This window comes from Bos indicus x Bos taurus, chromosome 11 (assembly GCF_003369695.1).
Source record: "Bos indicus x Bos taurus breed Angus x Brahman F1 hybrid chromosome 11, Bos_hybrid_MaternalHap_v2.0, whole genome shotgun sequence".
In the NCBI taxonomy this organism is placed as follows: Eukaryota; Metazoa; Chordata; class Mammalia; order Artiodactyla; family Bovidae; genus Bos; species Bos indicus x Bos taurus.
This window is the reverse complement of record NC_040086.1, coordinates 73,611,057-73,631,887: the sequence shown is the minus strand read 5'-3', so window position 1 is coordinate 73,631,887 and position 20,831 is coordinate 73,611,057. Positions and strand designations below refer to the sequence as shown.

Sequence of the window (20,831 nt, the reverse complement as noted above, 5' to 3'; positions counted from 1 at the left end):
ACTATACTGAAGTCTATTAAGTGTACAACAGCATATCAAAAAAAATACTTCATTGCTAAAAATTTTTAACTGTCACCTGACTCTTCAACAAGTCATGATCTTTTTGCTGGTGAGGGCCTTACCTTGATGCTGATGGCTGCTAACTGATCAGGGTGGTAGCTGCTGAAGGTTGGGGTGACTGAGGCAATTTCTTAAAATAAGACAATGAAGTCTGCAGCATCAGTTGACTCTTTCATAAATGGTTTCTCCATAGCATGTAAAACTTTCAGAACTGGAGTCAATCCTCTCAAACTGGGCTTCTGTTTTATCAACTAAATTTATGTAATATCCTATTACAAAAGTCTTTGATGTCATTTCAACAATCTTCACAGCATCTTCACCAGGAGTAGAATCTATCAAGAAACCATCTTCTTTGCTCATCCATAAGAAGCCATACTTCATCCATTGGTGTCATCAGTAATCAGTCACATCTTCAGCCTCCAGTTCTAATTCTGTCTCTCTTGCTATTTCTACCATGTCTGCATTATTTCCTCCACTGAAGTCTTGAACCCCTCAGTCATTCATGAAGGTTAGAATCAGCTTCCGTTAATGTTGATATCTTGACTTCTTCCCATGAATCACAAATGTTCATAATGGCATCTAAACTAGAGAATCCTTTCCAGAAAGTTTTCAATTTACTTTGCCCAGATCTATCAGAGGGATCACTCCCTACGGCAGCTATAGCCTTACAAAATACATTTCTTAAATAACGAGACCTGTAAGTTGAAATTATTACTTGATCCATGGGCAGAAGAATGGATGTTATGTGGGCAGGTATGAAAAAAGCATAATCTTGTACTTCTTCATCAGAGCTCTTGGGTGACCAGCTGCATTGTTAACGAGCAGTAATATTTTTAAAGGCATCTTTTTTCTAAGCATTAGGTCTAGATGGTGGGCTTCAAATATTCAGTAAAAATATGCTGTAAACAGACGTGCTGCCATCCAGGCTTTGTTGTTCCATTTATAAAGCACAAGGAGAGGCGATGTAGCATAATTCTTAAGGGTCCTCGGATGTTCAGAATGGTAAATAAGCATTGGTTTCAACTCCCAAGTCACCAACTGCATTAGCCCCTATCAAGAGAGGCAGCTCATTCTTTGATGCTTGGAGTCAGGCATTGACTTCTCCTGTCTAGCTATGAAAGTCCTAGATGACATCTTCTAATAGAAGGCTACTTCACCTACATTGGAAACCTATAGTTTAGTGTAGCCACCTTCATTAATGATCTCAGCTAGAACTTACGGACAACTTGCTGAAGTTGCTGCTTCACCTTCCATTTTTATGTTATGGAGATGGCCTCTTCCTTAGACCTCAGAAACCAACCTCTGCTGGCTTCACACTTTTCTTCTGCAGCTTCCTCATCTCTCTCAGCCTTCACAGAACTGTTGAGAGTGAGGGCCTTGCTCTGGATTAGGCTTTGGCTTCAGGGAAGGTTGTGGCTGGTTTCATCTTCTATCCGTATCACCAAAATTCTCCGTATCAGCCATAAGGCTGTTCTGCTTTCTCAGGAACTTTTCCTTTGCATTCACAACTTGGCTAACTAGTGCAGGAGGCCTAGTTTCTGGCCTGTCTTGGCTTCTGACATGCCTTCCTCACTGCTGCTGCTGCTAAGTCACTTTAGTCGTGTCCAACTCTGTGAGACCCCATAGACGGCAGCCCACCAGGCTCCTCCATCCCTGGGATTCTCCAGGCAAGAACACTGGAGTGGGTTGCCATTTCCTTCTCCAATGCATGAAAGTGAAAAGTGAAAGTGAAGTCGCTCAGTCGTGTCTGACTCTTAGCGACCCCATGGACTGCAGCCCACCAGGCTCCTCCATCCATGGGATCTTCCAGGAAAGAGTACTGGAGTGGGGTGCCATTGCCTTCTCCGCCTTCCTCACTATGCTTAATCATTTCTAGCTTTTGATTTAAAGTGAGAATCATGTGAGTTTTCCTTTCACTTGAAAACTCAGAGGCCACTGTAGGGGCACTGACTGGCCTAGTTTCAATATTGTTGAGTCTCAGAAAATAGGAAGGTCCAAGAAGGGGGAGAGAGATAGGGGAACAGCCAGTCAGTGGAACAGTCAGAATAAATATTATTTATTAAATTTGCTGTATCCAATGGGTGCAATTCATGGTGTCCCCCAAATAAATACAACAGTGAAAGCAAAAACCCCCAATCACAGATCACCACAGCAAATCTAAAATTAATGAAAAAGTTTGAAATATTGTGAGAGTTACCAAAATGTGACCCAGACACATGAAATGAGCAAATGCTGTTGGGGGAAAAAAATGGTGCTGGCAGACTTGCTTGGTGCAGGGTTGCCACAATCTTTCTTTTCCTTTCTTTTTGGACATACCACAGCTTGTGGGATTTAGTTCCCCAACCAGGGATTGAACCTGGGCCCTCTGGTCTGGAAAAGAGCCCGATGCTGGGAAAGACTGAAGAGAGGAGGAGAAGGGAGCGATAGAGGATGAAATGATTGGATGGCATCACCAACTCAATGGACAAGAATTTGAGCAAACTCCAGGAGAAGTGAAGGACAGAGAAGCCTGGCGTGTTGCAGTCCATGGGGTTGCAAAGAGTAGATCATGACTGAGCAACTGAAAATAACCTTTCAATAAATAAATAATAACAGGAGCAACAGTGTGTCTTACAGCTGGCATTACAATGGAAGCCCAAGGACAAGGGAAAGACTCCTTCAAAGGGAAGAAAGTAAGAATCTGGCAACTTAAAATTCTTTATCTGATTAAAAAGTGGCTTTCAAAATTGAAATAAAAATAAACTCTTCTAGCAATTAAAAATGGGGGAGAATTTAGTGCCAACAGACCTACCTGAAAAGCAGTACTACAAGGAATTCCTCAAGAAGGTGGAAGCAAAAAAAAAAAAAAAAAAAGAAGGTGGAAACACAGCAATGAAGAAGTGGAGTATAATCAAGGGTAAAATATGGGCAAACATAGGTAATGACTATTAGCTGTAAAACAATGATAATTGGGTAAGACTGTTTTGTGGGGTTTAAATATATGTTGAATTAAAATACATTATAATCGAATCACTATGTGGTACACCTGAAACTAAGAAAATACTGTAAATCCACCACATCCCAATTTTTTAAAAACCTGAAATAAATAAATAATAATATACATTACAATGGCTAGAAAATATGGGGGAGGGGGAATTAAGTGTTGTGAATCTTTACATTGTGACCAAAGAGGCAAAAATACTTTGGGGTAGATGCAAATGAGTCATAATTGACATTTATCGATCTTATTTCATTTTTGAAAGGCATTTTGATACATACACATGCTAGGTCAAAAATCAAGTTCCAACAAATTTCACAGGGCTAAAATCATGCAGTTCAGTTCAGTCACTCAGTTGTGTCTGACTCTTTGTGACCTCATGAACCACAGCACGTCAGGCCTCCCTGTCCATCACCAACTGCAGGAGTCTACCCAAACCCATATCCATTGAGTCAGTGATGCCATCCAACCATCTCATCCTCTGTCGTCCCCCTTCTCTTCCTGCCCTCAATCTTTCCCAGCATCAGGGTCTTTTCAAATGAGTCAGCTCTTTGCATCAGGTGGCCAAAGTCATACAGAGCATGTTCATTGACCACAGTCAAATTAACCTAAAAATCAACAATAAAATGATAAATTTTAGGAACTTCCCTGGGGGTACAATGGTTAAGACTCTGTACTCCCAGTGCAGAGGGCATCAGTTTGGTCCCTGGTTGGGGAATTATATCCCTCAGGCCACATGGTGTGGCAAAAAAAAAAAAAAGATAACTTTTAAACAGTCCCCAGATATCTGGAAATTAATTAATGTACTCCTAATGGCTTAAAGCTCAACATTCAGAAAACTAAGATCATGGCATCTGGTCCCATCACTTCATGGCAAATAGATGGGGAAACAGTGGAAACAGTGGCTGACTTTATTTTTCTGGGCTCCAAAATCACTGCAGATGGTGATTGCAGCCATGAAATTAAAAGACGCTTATTCCTTGGAAGGAAAGTTATGACCAACCTAGACACCATATTCAAAAGCAGAGACATTACTTTGCCAACAAAGCTCCATCTAGTCAAGGCTATGGTTTTTCCAGTGGTCATGTATGGATGTGAGAGTTGGACTGTGAAGAAAGCTGAGCACCGAAGAATTGATGCTTTTGAATTGTGGTGTTGGAGAAGACTTTTGAGAGTCCCTTGGACTGCAAGGAGATCCAACCAGTCCATTCTGAAGGAGATCAGCCCTGGAATTTCTTTGGAAGGAATGATGCTAAAGCTGAAACTCCAGTACTTTGGCCACCTCATGCGAAGAGTTGACTCATTGGAAAAGACTCTGATGCTGGGAGGGATTGGGGGCAGGAGGAGAAGGGGACAACAGAGGATGAGATGGCTGGATGGCATCACTGACTCGATGCACACGGGTTTGGGTGGACTCCAAGAGTTGGTGATGGACAGGGAGGCCTGGCGTGCTGCGTTCATGGGGTCGCAAAGAGTCGGACACAACTGAGTGACTGAACTGACTGAAACAGTTCATGGATCAAAAGCACCTCAATGGATTTAGAAAATATGAATTTTAGAATTTAGAAAACTGAACTAATTGACAACAGAAATATGACATATTGAAACTTGTGGAATAAAGCTAAAGCAACATAATGAGGGAAATCTACAGCAAAAGTACATGTTTTAGAAAAGAAATGCTGAAAATTAGCTATTTAAGTTCCATTTCAAGAAGATAAAGAATAACACCAAAATTAATCCCAAAGAAAATAGAAGAAAATGACAAAGTTAGAAGTATAAATTAATGAATTATAGAAATGTACAAAAACCCAAAAAGGTGTTTCATTGAAAAGGCTAAAACGTGAATTAACTTTAGTAAAACAGATTAAGAAAAAATTTAAAAATAGAAAGCACAAATTACCAACATCAGTAATGAAAAAAGAAACACAAATCCCATAGACAATGACACATAGAGATAAAATATAACACACGTAGAGCAACAATTTGAAAACTTAGATGAAATGGATAAGTTCTTGAAAAAACAAAAACTTTCCAAAACCCACACAAAAGGAAATGTACATCCTTACTTTTTAGACCGACCAATCTACTCATAAAGAAAAATTCCAGACCAATAGGGCTTCACAAGTGAATTCTTCTAAACATTAAAAGAGTAACCTAAGAGAGGGAACATTTCTCCAGTAAATAAGTTGGCATAACCATGATACCCAAACCTGTCAAGGACAGAGAAATAAAGTTAAAATGGAAAGCAGATCTCATGTACATAGTCACAAAAGTCCTAAAGAAAAACACGAGCAAATGTTAACTCACAGGTGGCAGAACTCCAGTGCTTTTCTCATCCTCAAAGGGATTGACACAGATTATCCCATTTTATCCGCAAATGTGTTATCATCTACACTTCACATATAGGGAAACTGAGGTCCAAAGACGGAAAGAACTAGCCCAAGGGCACACTCAGGCTCAAGTCCACTTGATGGACATTTACAGGCACCTGCTGCACCCCAGCAAGGCCTGGGGGTCTGTCCCTCCTCTCCCTTCACCTCCCTGGACTCCCATTCCAGGGCCAGTGTCTGCCCTGCTGCTACCACGCAGCCTGGGCAGACAGCCAGATACCCTCTGGCTACTCCATAGTGTCCAGGAGGCCTGGAGCACACAGGGGTGGTTCTCTCTGCCAGGCCCCAGGCTCCCTGCACTGACCCTGCCAGGAGTGAGCATACGGCCCGGGCATGAGAAAGCAGGCCTAGTGGCCTGACCGTCACCGCTCCCAGCTTCCCAAGTTACAAAGCACTTCTGTCTGTGTTTCTCATTTGACCCTCAGGGAACCCTCAGCAAGATGATGCTCATCAACATCTCCACTTTGGAGTAGCAATACTCCCACTTTGAAGATGAGGAAAGTGAGGCTCTCCAGGGTGGATAACTTGTCCAAATCATCCACACATGGAATAACAGACCCAGGGTGAGACACAGGGCCTTTCTCACCACCCCAGAAGGCCCCCACCAAGCACCGTGGAACGTGATTGAAGATGTCCTGGATTGTACACTCTGAGACTGACAAGATCAACACAGATGAGTATGCTCAAAACTGCACAGACTATATAAAAAAGAACCCTCCAGTCTAGCTGAGTGGTGACACACACATTTTTTTTTTAATGTAGAGAACACAGAGGGATGCCTCCACAATATGAGAGATCAAATGCAAACAAGAACCAAGACAGTATAGAAGGCAGAAATTAAAGAATGCCTTTGAAGGGGCTCAGTAAAGCCAGTAAAGCAGGATTCTTTAAGTTACAGCCGCAGCAGCTCCTCGGTAATGACAGGAAACAGGGCGGAGGAGAAGGGGACAGGTGTGGTGGCCCCTTGTCACCATGGAAGTCAGGATGGTTCCCCTTCTAAAGCCTGTCTTCTGAAAGAGATGAGTCCAAGGCTCAGCTCAGATGCTTCTAGATCTCACTGGTAAACAGAGAGAGAAGGAACACCCCAGGACAGAGGAAGCCAGGACACATCAGCTAAATGAGTCAGTGTGTGCTTTCAAACAGCACTGTCTGGAGAATGTGAGGTTCACCAATGGAACCCCCCAAAACTACTGCCCTGCCCACCTGGGTGGCAGGGTCCATGAAAACAGCAATTTCGGTGAACCTGCTGAGCCCAGAGCAAACAGCACCACCTGAACAGAAAATGACATGGTTCCCAGAGCAGAGAGGCACATATTTTCAACCTACTGAGTTCGTTTATTCAGGGGAAGTCAACCTATGGAGAACAGGAAACTGGTGGATGAAATTTCTGAAGACCTTCAAAAAGCATCTGAGACGAATGCAGACCAAAAACTATTTAAAAGACTGGTACATTGATATGGGAATTACTGCCATAAATCCCACGGATCTTTGTCAAACATCTGGATTGCTGGGGGTGTGGGGTCTGTCAGGATATGTCAATGGTGGCGGTAAGGACAGCTGCACATTGAAGCTTCATGAAGATTAAGGTACTACTTTCCCCAAGTCAAGGGCTGTCCTTTTTCAAAAAAATTAATTAAGCTGCGATTCATGGGGTCGCAAAGAGTCGGACACGACTGAGCGACTGAACTGAACTAAACTGAAGTTGCACCAGCCTAAGTTGCAGCATGCAGGATCTTCAATCTTCGTTGCCATGTGGAATCTTTTATGCAGCACATGAACTCTCAGTTGTGGGATCTAGTTCCCTGACCAGGGACTGAACCCAGGCCCCATGTATTGGGAGTACAAAGTGTTAGCTACCGGATCACCAGGGAAGTCCCAGGGCCTCTCCTTTGCAGAAGTTGTGGAAAGTTTCAACCAAAATTCTATATCCACATGGTAGATTTAACTGGTGAGTTTATCTTCCTTTCCTTGGCAAGAATACTGGAGTGGATTGCCACGCCCTCCTCCAGGGAATCTTCCTGACACAGGGCTCTAACCTGCATCTCCTGTGGCTCCTGCACTGTAGGCAGATTCTTCATTGTTGAGCTACCAGGGAAGCCCATTCTTTCCCCAAACCTATTTAAACTATATTAAAGACATGCAATGTGCAAGAATGTTATGTATTTGTGTATTATATGTGTTGGGGAAGGGAGAATTTCTCCGTCTATCCCTCTCGAGTCCTTGTGACTGAAGTTATAATAAAGTTTACACAAGACAGATTAACAGGAAAAAAAAAAAAAAAGACTGAGTCACATGAGAGCAGGGAGCTTCTGCGGTGGATGAGGCTGGAGTGAAGCCAGTAAACAGCGTGGGCACAGCAGGCACTTCTCTCAATGGAAAATGTAAACAGTGGGGCCCCAGGGGCTGGGCTGCTTTTACCGTGTTCACAAATGACGTAGCAGGAGAAGGCAGTGGGGAGCTTGCCCTGAGTGCAAAGGAAACAGTGCTCATGGGAGGAGGGATGAGGGGATGACAGACTTCACCCAAAAGGACCCTGAGGCCAGGGAATGTGTCTTCCACCCCAACCCCACTGCAGGGAGCCCTGAGCACACAGTAGGTGGGGAGCATGAATCTGCACAAGAGGGAGTGACAGAGGGATAAGAGTGATGCCTCCAAAGAAACGGTGGTGCTGGAGAAGACTCTTCAGAGTCCTGTGGACTGAAGGAGATCCAACCAGTCAACTCTAAGGAAATCAATCCTCAGTATTCATCGGAAGGACTGATGCCGAAGCTCCAGTACTTTGGCCACCTGATGCGAAAAGCCAACTCACTGGAAAAGACCCTGATGGTGGGAAAGACTGAAGGCAGGAGGAGAAGGGGGTGACAGAGGCTGAGATGGTTGGATCGTATCACCGACTCAGTGGACATGAGTTTGAGCAAACTCCAGGAGACAGTGAAAGACAGGAAAGCCTGGTGTGCTGCAGTCCATCGGGTCGCAAAGAGTTGGACATGACTGAGCAACTGAGCAGCAACAACTCTAGTAAAAGAGAATTCAAACTCCAAGCCCCACTGAGCCCCAGAGACCCAGAAGTAACTGGGCTCACTCCCTTCCGACAGGCCCCAAACTGGGGTCCCAGGCCAGTACCGCCCCACGGCCTTCCCCAGAGAGCCTGACCTGCTGCTGACTCTGCTCCTCCAGGTTCATCTTCACCTCCAGAGACTGGCGGGCCTCCAGGAAGGCCTTGCGGTGCTTGCGGTCTGCCATGTAGTAGGACATGATGCCCACGACGATGGCGCACAGGTAGAGGAAGACGTTGGCCAGAATCTGCATGCCAAGGAGGAGGAGAGGAAAGGACAATGGTCAGGGCCCATCTTCAGGAGAGGGAGGGGACCAAAATCTACCCCCAAGTTGCCCAGGGTCCAGGGAGGTGTCCGGCAGAGCCTCCGGCCTTGAGCAGGGATTCAGATCCCTGGAGTAGACCCTGCCCTCCCACCACGGATGCCTGAAGTTATTCAAGGGTGTGGCTCCAGGCCTGGAAGGCTGGTGGCAGGACCACTGTTCTCCCATCCTCCTTTACATGGTAGCCAAGCTGGCCCATCCCGCCCACTGTGAGGCCTGAGTGGTCCCTCCGTTACTCATCCATTTGCCCACTCACTTGTTCAATGACCACTTACCCTTACTTCATAGGTGCATTTAGGCACTGTGCTGAATAGCTGGGGAGGAAAGTGAAAGAGATCTACTGGCCAGGTGTGTATAATCCTAACAGCTACAGGTCATAGGGAAAGTCACAGGAGACCAGAAGAGGTCCTAGGCTGATTGTGTTGTCACAATGCTACCTAACATGTGAATCACAGGTTACAGACCTCTAGGATTCACGTGCATCCTCTGAGCCAACTCACCTGCCACCTGGTGAGAGGGCGGCCAGCACCAACATCCAGGTCTCAGAAGGAACTACAGCTACAGGAAGCAGAAGAAGGGGTTTGGGATCTAATGTTGGTCTGGTGAGCTCAGTGTACTGGCGCCAAGGGCTTCTTTGGGCATCAAGAGGCTGTTTCCCCAGCCCTGGCACCTGGCAGGCTCCCCTAGGTGTCTCTCGTCCCTAGCTCCCAGAGGCTGCCAGAGGTAACTTTGACTGTGGACCTGACATCCAAACCACATTTCCGGGTGCTGGCTGCTGCCGGCTCCAATCTCTGACCCAACTTGGTCCCATTTGGGGCTGGATCAGGTTCTAATTTCATACTGTTTGTGGGGTTCGCAAGGCAAGAATAATGTTTTTTCCAGTAATCATGCATGGATGTGAGAGCTGGACCATAAAGAAGGCTGACCACTGAAGAACTGATGCTTTCAAACTGTGGTTTAGAGAAAATTCTTAAGAGTCCTCTGGACAGCAAGGAAATCAAACCGGTCAATCCTAAAGGAAATCAACCCTGAGTATTCATTGGAAGGGGTGAGGCTAAAGGTGAAGCTCCAATATTCTGGCCACCTGGTGCAAAGAGCCAACTCACTGGAAAAGACCCTGATGCTGGGAAAGACTGAAGGCAGGAGGAGAAGGGAGCAACAGAGGATGAGATGGTTGGATGGCATCACTGACTCAATGGACAGGAGTCTGAACAAACTTCAGGAGATAGCGAAGGACAGAGAAGCCTGGCGTCCTGCACTCCACGGGGTCGCAAAGAGTCAGACACGACTTAGTGACTGAATGACAAAGGTTCTAGTTCCTCCCACTTCTCTAAGAGCCCTGGCTGTGAATCTTTTCCAACAAGGCCTGTTTCCAGGTCTGGTGCCTCTTACTCCCCTGAGCTGCCCCAGGTTCCCTGCCTTGATTCTCTGAGGGCCTGTCAGAGGTGAACAGACCTCTCCTCTCAAGGGTGTGGTTTTTGGAGCAGAAGGTGGAAATTGAGAGGTGGGAAGGGAGATAGAAGTTCTTAGTTCTTGGCCCTAGGAGAAGAAAAGATCAGTCCAGTGGAACATAATAAATTCTGAGGTAGGTGAAAAATGCAGGGAAGTCCATTTTAAATTTCTAAGCAAGAAGGTTTAATAGATAATAAGGCAAGTTAATTGTAACATTAATTTTCTGAGTATCCTTGGTTATGCTGTATCCCTTCTGTTTTAATGTTTCATCAGGGCTGCTGGTTGATACTAACTAGGAGAATCTACCACCCAGAAAGAAGCTTCCTAAAGAGTTTGTACTTGGCTACCAGTCTGAGCCTGGAGGTGTAGGGGGACACTCAAGAAAGGTCCACTTAGTAATGAATTAATTAGCAGGTGAGACGTACAATAACAGAGGTGTGCTTAGTGCTGGTAATCAAGTCACTGGGTGATAATTTCACAAGCTTCTTGGATAGTTGGTTCTGGCAATTAACAATAGCCCGATCTTGGGCCTGGGCAGCTCTGATGGTCTACACCATTTGTAGGGCAAGCAGGTGGGATCTTAAAGTCCTTTGGGACATCTCCTGTGCCTTCTTCTGGACCATGACAGCCCATTCCCACGAGCGATCAGTATTAGTATGGCCTCAGGCCACTTTATTAAACACCTGATGATCAAAAAAGATGCTAATTTATAATTTATGTTCAGTGAGTCAAAGCAAATCACACAGATCACTGGGTCTCAAAGCCAGTCTACTTTGAGGTCCAGGAAACTCCACCAGCCCAGAGGCCACTCTCCATGGTGCCCATGGGGCCTTAGAAATCTGCTTGCTCTCAAGTTCAAGGCTCAGGAAACTAGAGTGTCAAGGTCAGGCTGCTCCCCATGCATACTCATGGAATAGCGGCACCCCATCAAAGCCCACGGGAGGGCAGTCCAGATACAGTAGCCACCAGGCCGAGAGTCTGGGGACTGACAGGGCTCAGGGTCCTGGAGGGTAAAGGAGGTGCCACACATCTGGACCCGACACCTGTCAGTGTCAGCAACTGAACCAGGGGCTCCAGACAAGGTGCGATAACCTGGGGCCACCGGCCTGTGTCTGCCCTGGCCACACCCAGCCTGGGCTATCACATGGCTGGGGACAGAGCTCCACACTCAGGGGTCTTCCGGACCACTCATAAGGATGGAAGAGGCAGGCTGTGTAAAAGGTACCATGTTAAGATGCTTGCTCCTTGGAAGAAAAGCTATGACAAACCTAGACAGCATATTAAAAAGCACAGCCATTACTTTGCTGACAAAGGTCTATATAGTCAAAGTTATGGTTTTTCCAGTAGTCATGTATGGATGTGAGAGTTGGACCATAAAGAAAGCTGAGCACCAAAGAATTGATGCTTTTGAACTGCAGTGTTGGAGAAGACTCTTGAGTCCCGAGGACTGCAAGGAGATCAAACCAGTCAATCCTAAAGGAAATCAACCCTGAATATTCATTGGAAGAACTGATGTTTAAGCACCAACACTTTGGCCACCTGATGCAAAGAAATGACTCATTGGAAAAGACCCTGATGCTGGGAAAGACTGAAGGCAGAAGGAGAAGGGGATGACAGAGGATGAGATGGCTGGATGGCATCACTGACTTGATGGACATGAGTTTGAGCAAGTTCCAGGAATTGGTGATGGACAGGGAAGCCTGGTGTACTACAGTCCATGGGGTTGCAAAGAGTCAGAAACAACTGAGTGACTGAACTGAACTGAGCTTGTGTCAGGGATCACTGTTATGCATTACCTCCTGAGGCATCCACCAAAGAAAACCAGACTTGCAGACAGACCAGCAGAGAGCAGCTCTAGTGGAGAAGTTCCAAACCAAAGATTATAATCCCAAAACTAGAAGAGGAGTCAGATTTGGTTCATGCCTGGGGCCGTGTAGGCAGGACAGCATTCCTTTCATAGAACTGTACATATTTTAAAATAAAACCCATTTTTGCAATGCCACTTGCAGGAACAGAGTCTAGAAAGTACATTCAAGGGGAGCCCTGGACTCTGGCACTTTCCCTTGCCAGCCAGGTGCTGCCAGGTCAAACAACTAGCTGGAGTTCATTTCATCATCTTTGAGCTGAGGGAGGGACTGACTTATCTGGAAGGTCCCTCAGCCTTGACACTGGTCCTCTGACCTCACTGAGGACAAAGGTTGGGATTGGAGACCTGGTCCCGAGAGGCCAGGGGAAGGACAGCAGGTTGGTTCCAGGTTGGCCAGAGATCCACACTGCCTCTCGTGCCCTGGGCACCCCTGGTCCTGGGAAACCTCACCCCTTCCTGACCTGCACTCTCAGCTGCAGGGACATGGAGGCAAAGGCTGCATCTGCGCCACAAGCTGGAGGCTCAGGTGGGTCCTGCAGGTGCTGTCCACGCCAGGGAACCCCCTCCACCTTTCAGTGAGTGCATCTGTTTCCAGGTGATTCTTCCCACAGTCCCAGGCCTTGGGTCTCCTGGAGCTCCCCCAATTCTCTAAACTTGCTTCACCTGAAGAAAAGGCCCTCATGGGGTGCAGCTGCTCTAGTCCACCTGACCTCTCTCGCGTGCAGCCACCGTTCTGAGGCCTGGAAGGAGCTCGGTAACCCCTCAGGGCCAGGCAGAGGTGGAAAGAGGCTCAGCCCACGACAACAGACCAACTCTCAGCCTCCAAATCCAGGACACAAATCCGCCAGGTGATGTTGCCTAGCCAAGGAGACCTCCAGCCAAGGAAGCAGGGGTCTGCTCTGGGGAGGGGCCAGGGGATGCATTGCAACAGGTCCCTTGGGGTGATGGGGGCCCAGCTGCTCTGCCCCAGGTGTGCACAGGTGAGTGGCAGAGCAGGCTGCACACACTCCCAGTGGACCCCGAAATGCAGCCAGGGCTGGGAGCCCCTGCTCTTGTCCAGTTCCCTTGCCTGTAACACCTGCTCACATCACACCCTTACATCCTAGACACAGGCACGCACCTTACCCCCTCATCTCATTGAATCTTCACAAGGTAAGTGATGTTATTCCGATTTTACAGGAGAAGAAACTGAAATTAAACAAGGACTCAAACTAGAGGATAAGGTTTCTTCCTGCTCCCTGAGTCTTGTCCAACTTTTTGTGACCCCCCATGGATAGTAGCCTGCCGGTCTTCTCTGTCCATGGAATTTTCCAGTCAAGAATACTGGAGTGAGTTGCCATTCCCTCCTCAAGGGGATCTTCCCGACCCAGGGACGGGACCGAGTCTCTTGCGTCTCCTGCAAGAATCCTCCTGCAGGTGGTCTCTTTGTCACTAGGGCCGCCTGGGAAATCCTCTCTTCTTATTCTTTGATGCATAATCCCATCCTACAAGCACCCTTGGCTAATGTATATATTTATAACCCCACCTTTTCCCAGAAAGGCTATTAGATATTTTTCAACACTAAAATTAAAATTTCCACCAGGATACCAGCCCTAAGGCACTTACTGTGAGCTACTTGCACTTTTCATCTGAAACAAAGCAGTACATCGACAGATTTCCACAATTTCCATACACATGGGTGGTCATTAGCTCTAGGCTCGGGAATTCCTAGATTACCTGATTCATATTTATAAATGTAAGTGTGTCTCACTTAGCAAAAGGAATGTGCTCCCCCAAAACGTGGTTTGGAGAAATGAGTTGTGCCTCCTTCGGCAGTGAGCCCCCGCCCCCACCCAGTGCTGCACGGAGGAATCAAAGGTGACCAGGAGGCCACCCCAGAGCCCACGAGCCCAGCGCTGCCAGAGAAGGTCTAGGTCCAGGGGAGGCCACGATGATGGACAAGGCGGGCAGCTGTCATCTCTCTAACTCATCTGCTAGTATTGCCTCTCACACTACAGTTTAAAAGCTGCAGACCCAGCTTTGGCCCAGCTTTTGCAAACTTTTGGCCGCCAGGAAAGCTTGAACCCTGGAGAGAATCTGAGCTGTGTCTTTCCCATGATTACGACAATTGAGCTCTGCTGGTCTGGGATAAATTTTCTGTCGCTCCCACTCCAGTGAGTGGGGAAGGGCCTTCTTGTCAGAATTCAACTCCCTCCAGAGCCACCTTTCTTGTACCCACTGCTGCATAAATACCTCGCCCAACACCCCAGCCCACTGGCTGCCCTCTTCCTGCTCAACCTCCATCTCCCTTCCTCCCCTCCGTCCCCTCCCCAGCCTCCTCACACAGGGTTCTATCCTGTCTCTCACAGACAGCTGGTAAGGCTGGCACCGCTGTGCTTCTCACCCCTGTGTCCTCAGAATCCACCCAGACCTTACCCCGCACCTGGTGTTCAGGAAGCCAGAGCAGCTGGGCTGGACACACCAGGCAATGAAACCACGACACAGATTCCCCGCTCAGCTGACCCCTTCAGCCTGAACACAGATAAGCAGACAAGAAACCATCTTAAAGTCAACCTCTGGCCCCCCACGACCTCCCAGGACCCAGCCTTCTAATTAACATCCCATCTGCAGCACCCCACCCTCTCCCACCCTACGATCAGAGAGGAATGGGGCTCGGTCATTCCCCCAGGATGGTGCAGACCCCCAGGACAGCAGGAGGGGGACAGTCTGAGAAATATCCAGAGTATAAAGCAGAGCATACAAAGCACCAAGAGAAGGGTAGGGATGGGTGGGGTGCCGTGTTCATTCAGAAAGAGGTTAGATGGCATTATACATGCTCCAGAGAGAGATGGGGTCTCTGAAACATGGTAACAGGCTCTGATACCGCAGCCAGTGAATGAGTGTGGCCCGAAGCCTCTGCCTCTATATCATCCAGAGGATGAATCTGGAGAGTTCCGGCTCCACTTTCCAGTTCTGAAAGTGAGCAGTGGCCCAGATGCACAGACCCTCATTCCTGCTCCTCCCCATGGTCCTGGGCTGGCTGGGACAGCACCACGACCTGGCCGCCCACCTAGACAGGCAACACCTGAGGAGACTGCTCTAGGGTGCCGTTGAGGTCACCTCCTCATACCCTAGTGGTCTCCTTTAGACTGGGCAGCAGTCTTATTTCAAAAGAATTGTTCCTTGAGATGAATGGAGACAGTAGCATGGAAGCATATACACTACCATATGTAAAACAGATAGCCAATGGGAATTTGCTGTATGACTCAGGAAACCCAAACTGGGGCTCTATAACAATCTAGAGGGGTGGGAAAGCCTGGGAGGTAGGAAGGAGGGGACGTATGTGTACCTATGGCTGATTCTTATGGATGTATGGCAGAAATCAAACCAATATTGTAAAGAAATCATCAATTAAAAATAAATAAACAACTATAAAAAAAGAATTGTTCTTTTTTTCCTTTTAAACACAAGATTCTAAAAATAATGAATAAAATGAATGAATCTCCCAAGTGGGTAAACAATCAGACTAAAACTTCATCTAACCCACGACAGCTGGACCAAGTGTTTATAATACCCTAGCTCAGAAATGCAACCGTGAGAAAACTCCTTTACGAAATCCTTCCTCTTGGAATCTGACGAGTCACCATGTCCTGCACAGCCTCTAACAGCCCACAGGGACAGGGATGGCTCCAAGTGGGGCTTTAAGATGGAAGTCACCCCAACAGAGGAAGGCTCCTGGCTCAAGTACCCAAGCTGACCTTGCTCTGTAAGTTCATTCAGGCCTGCGGATTCCAGAACATTCCCCATATGGCAGGTGGAGGGGAAGACTGCAGCTCCAGGGTGTCAGCTGTCCTCAGAGATCTTGTGAATCTCTACTGCTGGGGGAAGGCCTCTGTTCATTAGAGCTAACTTAGATGTTTTGGAAAAAAAACTCTCCCAGGAGCTGCAGGGCAGGAAGGAGCAGGGGAGAAGACACCTCTGCAGCAACCAGCCTCCACAACCCAAGGAAGACGGGTCAGAGCCTGCAATGACGGCCACACAGTGCCCACCGGGTCCACACCTGGGAAGCCGTGCTCCCGGCAGCCCCTTGGAGGGGCCCACTGGTGGATGAACACATAACAAAGAGGCTGGGCCATGCAGTCACAGAGAACCTCCCCCATCACCAGCAGGCTGTGTGACCTGGAGCAAGTCATTTAACCTCTCTGAGACTTGGCCTCCTCATCCTCACCGTAACCCTGAAGGCTGTTCCACTAAAATTAAAACAGATTCTCCGCAACACCACCTAACAGCGGGGTTGGCACAAAATATGTTAACGACATTTTTTTTTATTTCTTCCAGAGAAGAGAAGGAAAATTGGTATCTAACACTTTATTTTAGGCTATGCTGTGCGGCATGTGGGATCCTAGTTCCCCAACCAGGGATTGAACCTGTGCCCGCTGCATTGGGAGCGCAGAGTCTTAACCACTGGACCACCACGGAAGTCCCCCGGTAACACTTTAATGAAGTTTTACAAGAACTTTCACATTCAACGGGTCTCCTAGCAATGTTGAAACTGGAACACAGATCTCCCTTTTCATTTTTCCCCCTAAAAGCAGAGAGTTTAAATTTCAAGACATTAAAAAAAATTCTGTCCCGGCCCAGAAGACCAAACATTAGAAACCAGCCTGGCCAGGCACGGGTGGCCTTGGGACAGGTCCACCACCGTTTTCTTGCCCAGCAAGCACACCACCCAAACACAAGGCCAGGGCTGCTTTCCCCACGTTCCTGTCTTGGTAGCTGATTTGTGATGTGGGTCAGCAGAGGCTGCACGAAGTCTATGGGGCTGGGGGACCCTGAGAGCTCAGCACCCAGTGAAGACCTGGAGCATTTATGCGTATGGGGAGGTCTGCAGTCAGTGAGGTCATGCTTCCGTGCTCCCCCAGGGAGCACGTTGAGCCAAGAGATGGCTGGAATCTCTAGTTAATACAACCCTACTCACACAATGCAGAGCTCAAGCCTTGGGGCACTGTGACAAGCTCTCCCAAGTCAGAGGTTTTGTCAAGTTTCCACCACTTGCCTCAAAAGGATTTCCAGAAGCTTCCTACTTGTTTAATAGCTTGGACATGCCTCTGCTAAAAGATATTCAATGTTCACCCTCTTCCAAAACAAAGATGACTTCCAGATAGTCATCCAGCCATCTTGACGTGTGACACAAGGTCCCTTGTGACCTGCTAGGAGACCAGAAGAGCTTTCCAGGTTGTGCCCTGGGGCACCACTCCAGACTCAGACACGACGGCTCCCCTGAAGATGTGGAACACAGAAGTCCTGACTGGGGGGCTCCCATGCCACTCTTACATCTTGTATGTGGCTGCTGCCCACCAGGCTCCCCTCACTCCAGCCACACTGGGCATCTCTCCAGTCTCTAACAAGATGTGCTATTTCAGGGCTCTACAGCTCCGTCCAGAACACCCTGTTCTCTCCCCTCCTCGACCAGCGGAGGGCTGGCTACACTGAAATGATCCCCTGACTTAACCAGGTCAAGCATAAGCATGCAGCGCACCCTTGGCCCTTAGTCATCCCTCAGAAACCGTTAGCTGCTGTTACTATTTCAAGATTATCTCCAACACCCTTCCCTGATTCCCAGACAGAACCATCCATCCATCCACCCATCAATTTAGTGAATGCCCACCCTGTGCTAGGTTGGTACTTGGCATTTAGCAGTGAATATGGCAGAAAAAGTCCCTACTGTCATGGAGCTGATGATTTGGTAACAAAAGACAAATAAGCAATAAATAATTCAACAATAAGAGTATCAAAACTCAGCAGAGAATAGAAATGAGTGAATGACTGGGTGGCTGCTGTAGAGTGAGTGAGGCAGATGGCTGGGCCCCATTCTTCACTGCCCTGTAAAGTCCTATTCAACCACACCTCTGCCACGGCCTCATGGAGAGTGATGAGGTTCCTCCCTCCTGCTGACTTGCACTGTGTGATCTACTTTGGCCAAATGGATGTCCGTGCATATGATACAAGCAAGAAATACGCTTGCTTCCCGCTCTGTGCTGCTGCTGTCGCCATGAGAACAACATGCACCAAAAGTTCACTGGTCCAGTAGAATGAGAAACCCATGGAGCAGAGCTAAACTGAAGCTGCAGCTTGTAGCCAAAACCAGCTGAAGCCCAGCCTGCATCAGCCACACCCCAGCCAACCCACATCCCAGGCAACCCACACACATGTGAGCAAGAAATGTGCAGTTGTGACCCACTGACGTCTGGGCTGTTTGTTACAAAGCATTAGGTGAAAACAGCTGACTGTGGTTAGATGGTTAGGATAGGTCTCCCTGAAGTGGTGTTGTTTAAACCGAGATATGAATGTTAAACAGTCCCAGTCACAGGAAAAATCAGAAGAAAGAGCCTCTTGGATGGAGAATGCACTGGTGCAGACTCTTTCCCATGAGACAATCCTCCCCCCTCCACCTCCTGATGCATCTGTGCGTATCACCCAGACAAGTATACAAGGAACACCTATGGTCAGGGTGTGTCTTGTACTCACACTTGCAACCGCAGGGCCTGGCCCAGTTTCTGGCACAGAGCAGAAGTTAGCTGCACGGATGGCTATCATAGAAAGAAACTGAACGAACAGTCCATTCTCCACTGTGGTGTCCCTTTAGTAAGAGCCAAAATCCAGCCGCAGAAAGGCTGGAACAGTTCTCAACTGGGGTGGGGTGGTGGTGATCTGGGGACCATCTGGCAATGTGTCCGGGGACATTTTTGATTGTCACAACCAGCGGGGAGGATGCTCCTGGCATCTCCTGGGTGGAAGCCAGGGCTGCTGCTGAAGACTGCAGCGTGCACCAGGCAGCTCCCACAATGAGGCACTGTCCAGCCCCAGATGTCAACAGCTCTGAGGTTGAGAAACCCTAGCCCAGAGCAATGCCTTCTTCCCTTTTGATTCCTGAGTCTTCACTTGAAACTTGCTTACGCTTTTGGACTGAAGAACAAGGAACTCTGAGAACAAAGATGGAACACGAAGATTTTTTTTTATATCAATTGTAGACCTCATGGGCTAAGAAGACAACACTACCAATACTTGCTAAATGAAAGGACACAGCAGCTTGACAAATGCTCCCACAATGGACAGAAGGAAGGTCCAAATCCCATAGATAGAGACGATTAAGACCAGAGAAGGGCACCTGGTCTGTTTCTTCCCTGGAGGAGCAGATGCAGGAATAAACGTCTCACAGTTGGCATTTGATACTGATGAAGGATTATCCACTTGAAGTCTATGGACCAGGTTAGGGAGAGTCAGTGAACCTCTAAAATTGGCGGGGCAGGGGTGGAATTTTTGCCCTCTTCTGGGGAGCAAATTCCGTTGCTTTCACCAGATTCTCCAAAGGGTCTGTTTGCCCAGATGATGAAGAACCACAAAACAAATCAAAAGTGCTCCATCTCCTCGTGCGGCTTCACGGCAGAAATACAAAACATCAGGTCACGGCACCTTGTGTCTCTTCTTACATATGTGACCCCATTAGTCACCTTGGGTTTTTTCCTCAGGCCAAATGATTCCCTTTCTACTTAAAGGAATCTATTTTTAAAATGTTTAATCATGTTTGGCTTCAGATTTTTTTTTTTAACTCAACCCACAACTGTCCCAAGTTCTTACTGAGTGATGGATCCCATACTGGGTCCTGGAGAGTAAAAAAGAACTTCAAGAGCCCAGATCTACTGGGGAAAAGAAGCCACAGGAAATGCAGGAAACACAGACTGGGAGAGGAGAGGAGGACAGGCTGGCAAAGGTGGCAGTCCCTACAGTACAGCAAAGTGATTCAGTTATACGTGTATATATACACATTCTTCTTTATATTCTTTTGCACTATAGTTTATCACAGGATATTGAATAGAGTTCCCTGTGCTCTATAGTCCCCAAGAAGGAGTAAAATGGGCTAGTCACACTCAATTGTGGGTTTTCACACACGCTAAGAACACAGAGCTTTTATAGACATGTTAACAGAGGGATCAGTAAGTGTGTCAGTGTGTGTGTGCTCAGTTGTGTCTCTTTGCAACCCCATGAACTCTACTTTGGCCACCTGATGTGAAGAGCTGACTCATTAGAAAAGACTCTGATGCTGGGAAAGATTGAAGGCAGGAGGAGAAGGGGACGACAGAGGATGAGATGGCTGGATGGCATCACAGACTCAATGGATGAGTTTGAGTGAACTCTGGGAGTTGGTGATGGACAGGGAGGCCTGGCGTGCTGCAGTCCATGGGGTCGTAAAGAGCCACTGAACAAGCCAGGATCCTCTGGCCATGGGATTCTCCAGGCAAGAACACTGGAGTGGGTTGCCATTCCCTCCTCTAGGGTAATACTTGGATAGTAAAAGCAACTTAACCCAATTTCTCACAAGGACCAAAGTTAAATACAGAAAAGGCAAAAAGTAATAAACTGTACACTCATGGAAGTCACCAGAACAATGAGAGGGTTCCAGCTTCCTGCTCTGGCCTTCTCACCTCTAAGTAGCCCTACCTAGATTGAATGCAGAGATTCTGACTTCCTGGAACTGTCTTTGAGTGAGCTAGAGAACAAATGCACCAGCCCAGAGGAGCATACCATCTGAAGACAGAAGGAGAGTTCTAGAATCCCAGCAGTATGACCGCCACACAAACAGCACAACATGAAAGGGATCTGCAGTGTCACAAGCACACTGAAGCCCCTGTACACAGAGCCACGGAACTCAGCAAACTTGGGATTCCAA

The 20,831-nt window shown here is 47.5% G+C and overlaps 1 protein-coding gene across 2 annotated transcripts in view; it reads right to left on the bottom strand.

The window, feature by feature from the left end:
- ADCY3 (adenylate cyclase 3) overlaps positions 1-20,831 on the bottom strand; it is an 83,782-nt gene that overhangs the window by 36,308 nt on the left and 26,643 nt on the right. For both annotated transcript variants that reach the window (XM_027555926.1, XM_027555927.1), the window contains exon 3: positions 8,581-8,730. In XM_027555926.1, the coding sequence (XP_027411727.1) occupies positions 8,581-8,730 (150 nt within the window). The remainder of the gene's footprint in view (positions 1-8,580; positions 8,731-20,831) is intronic.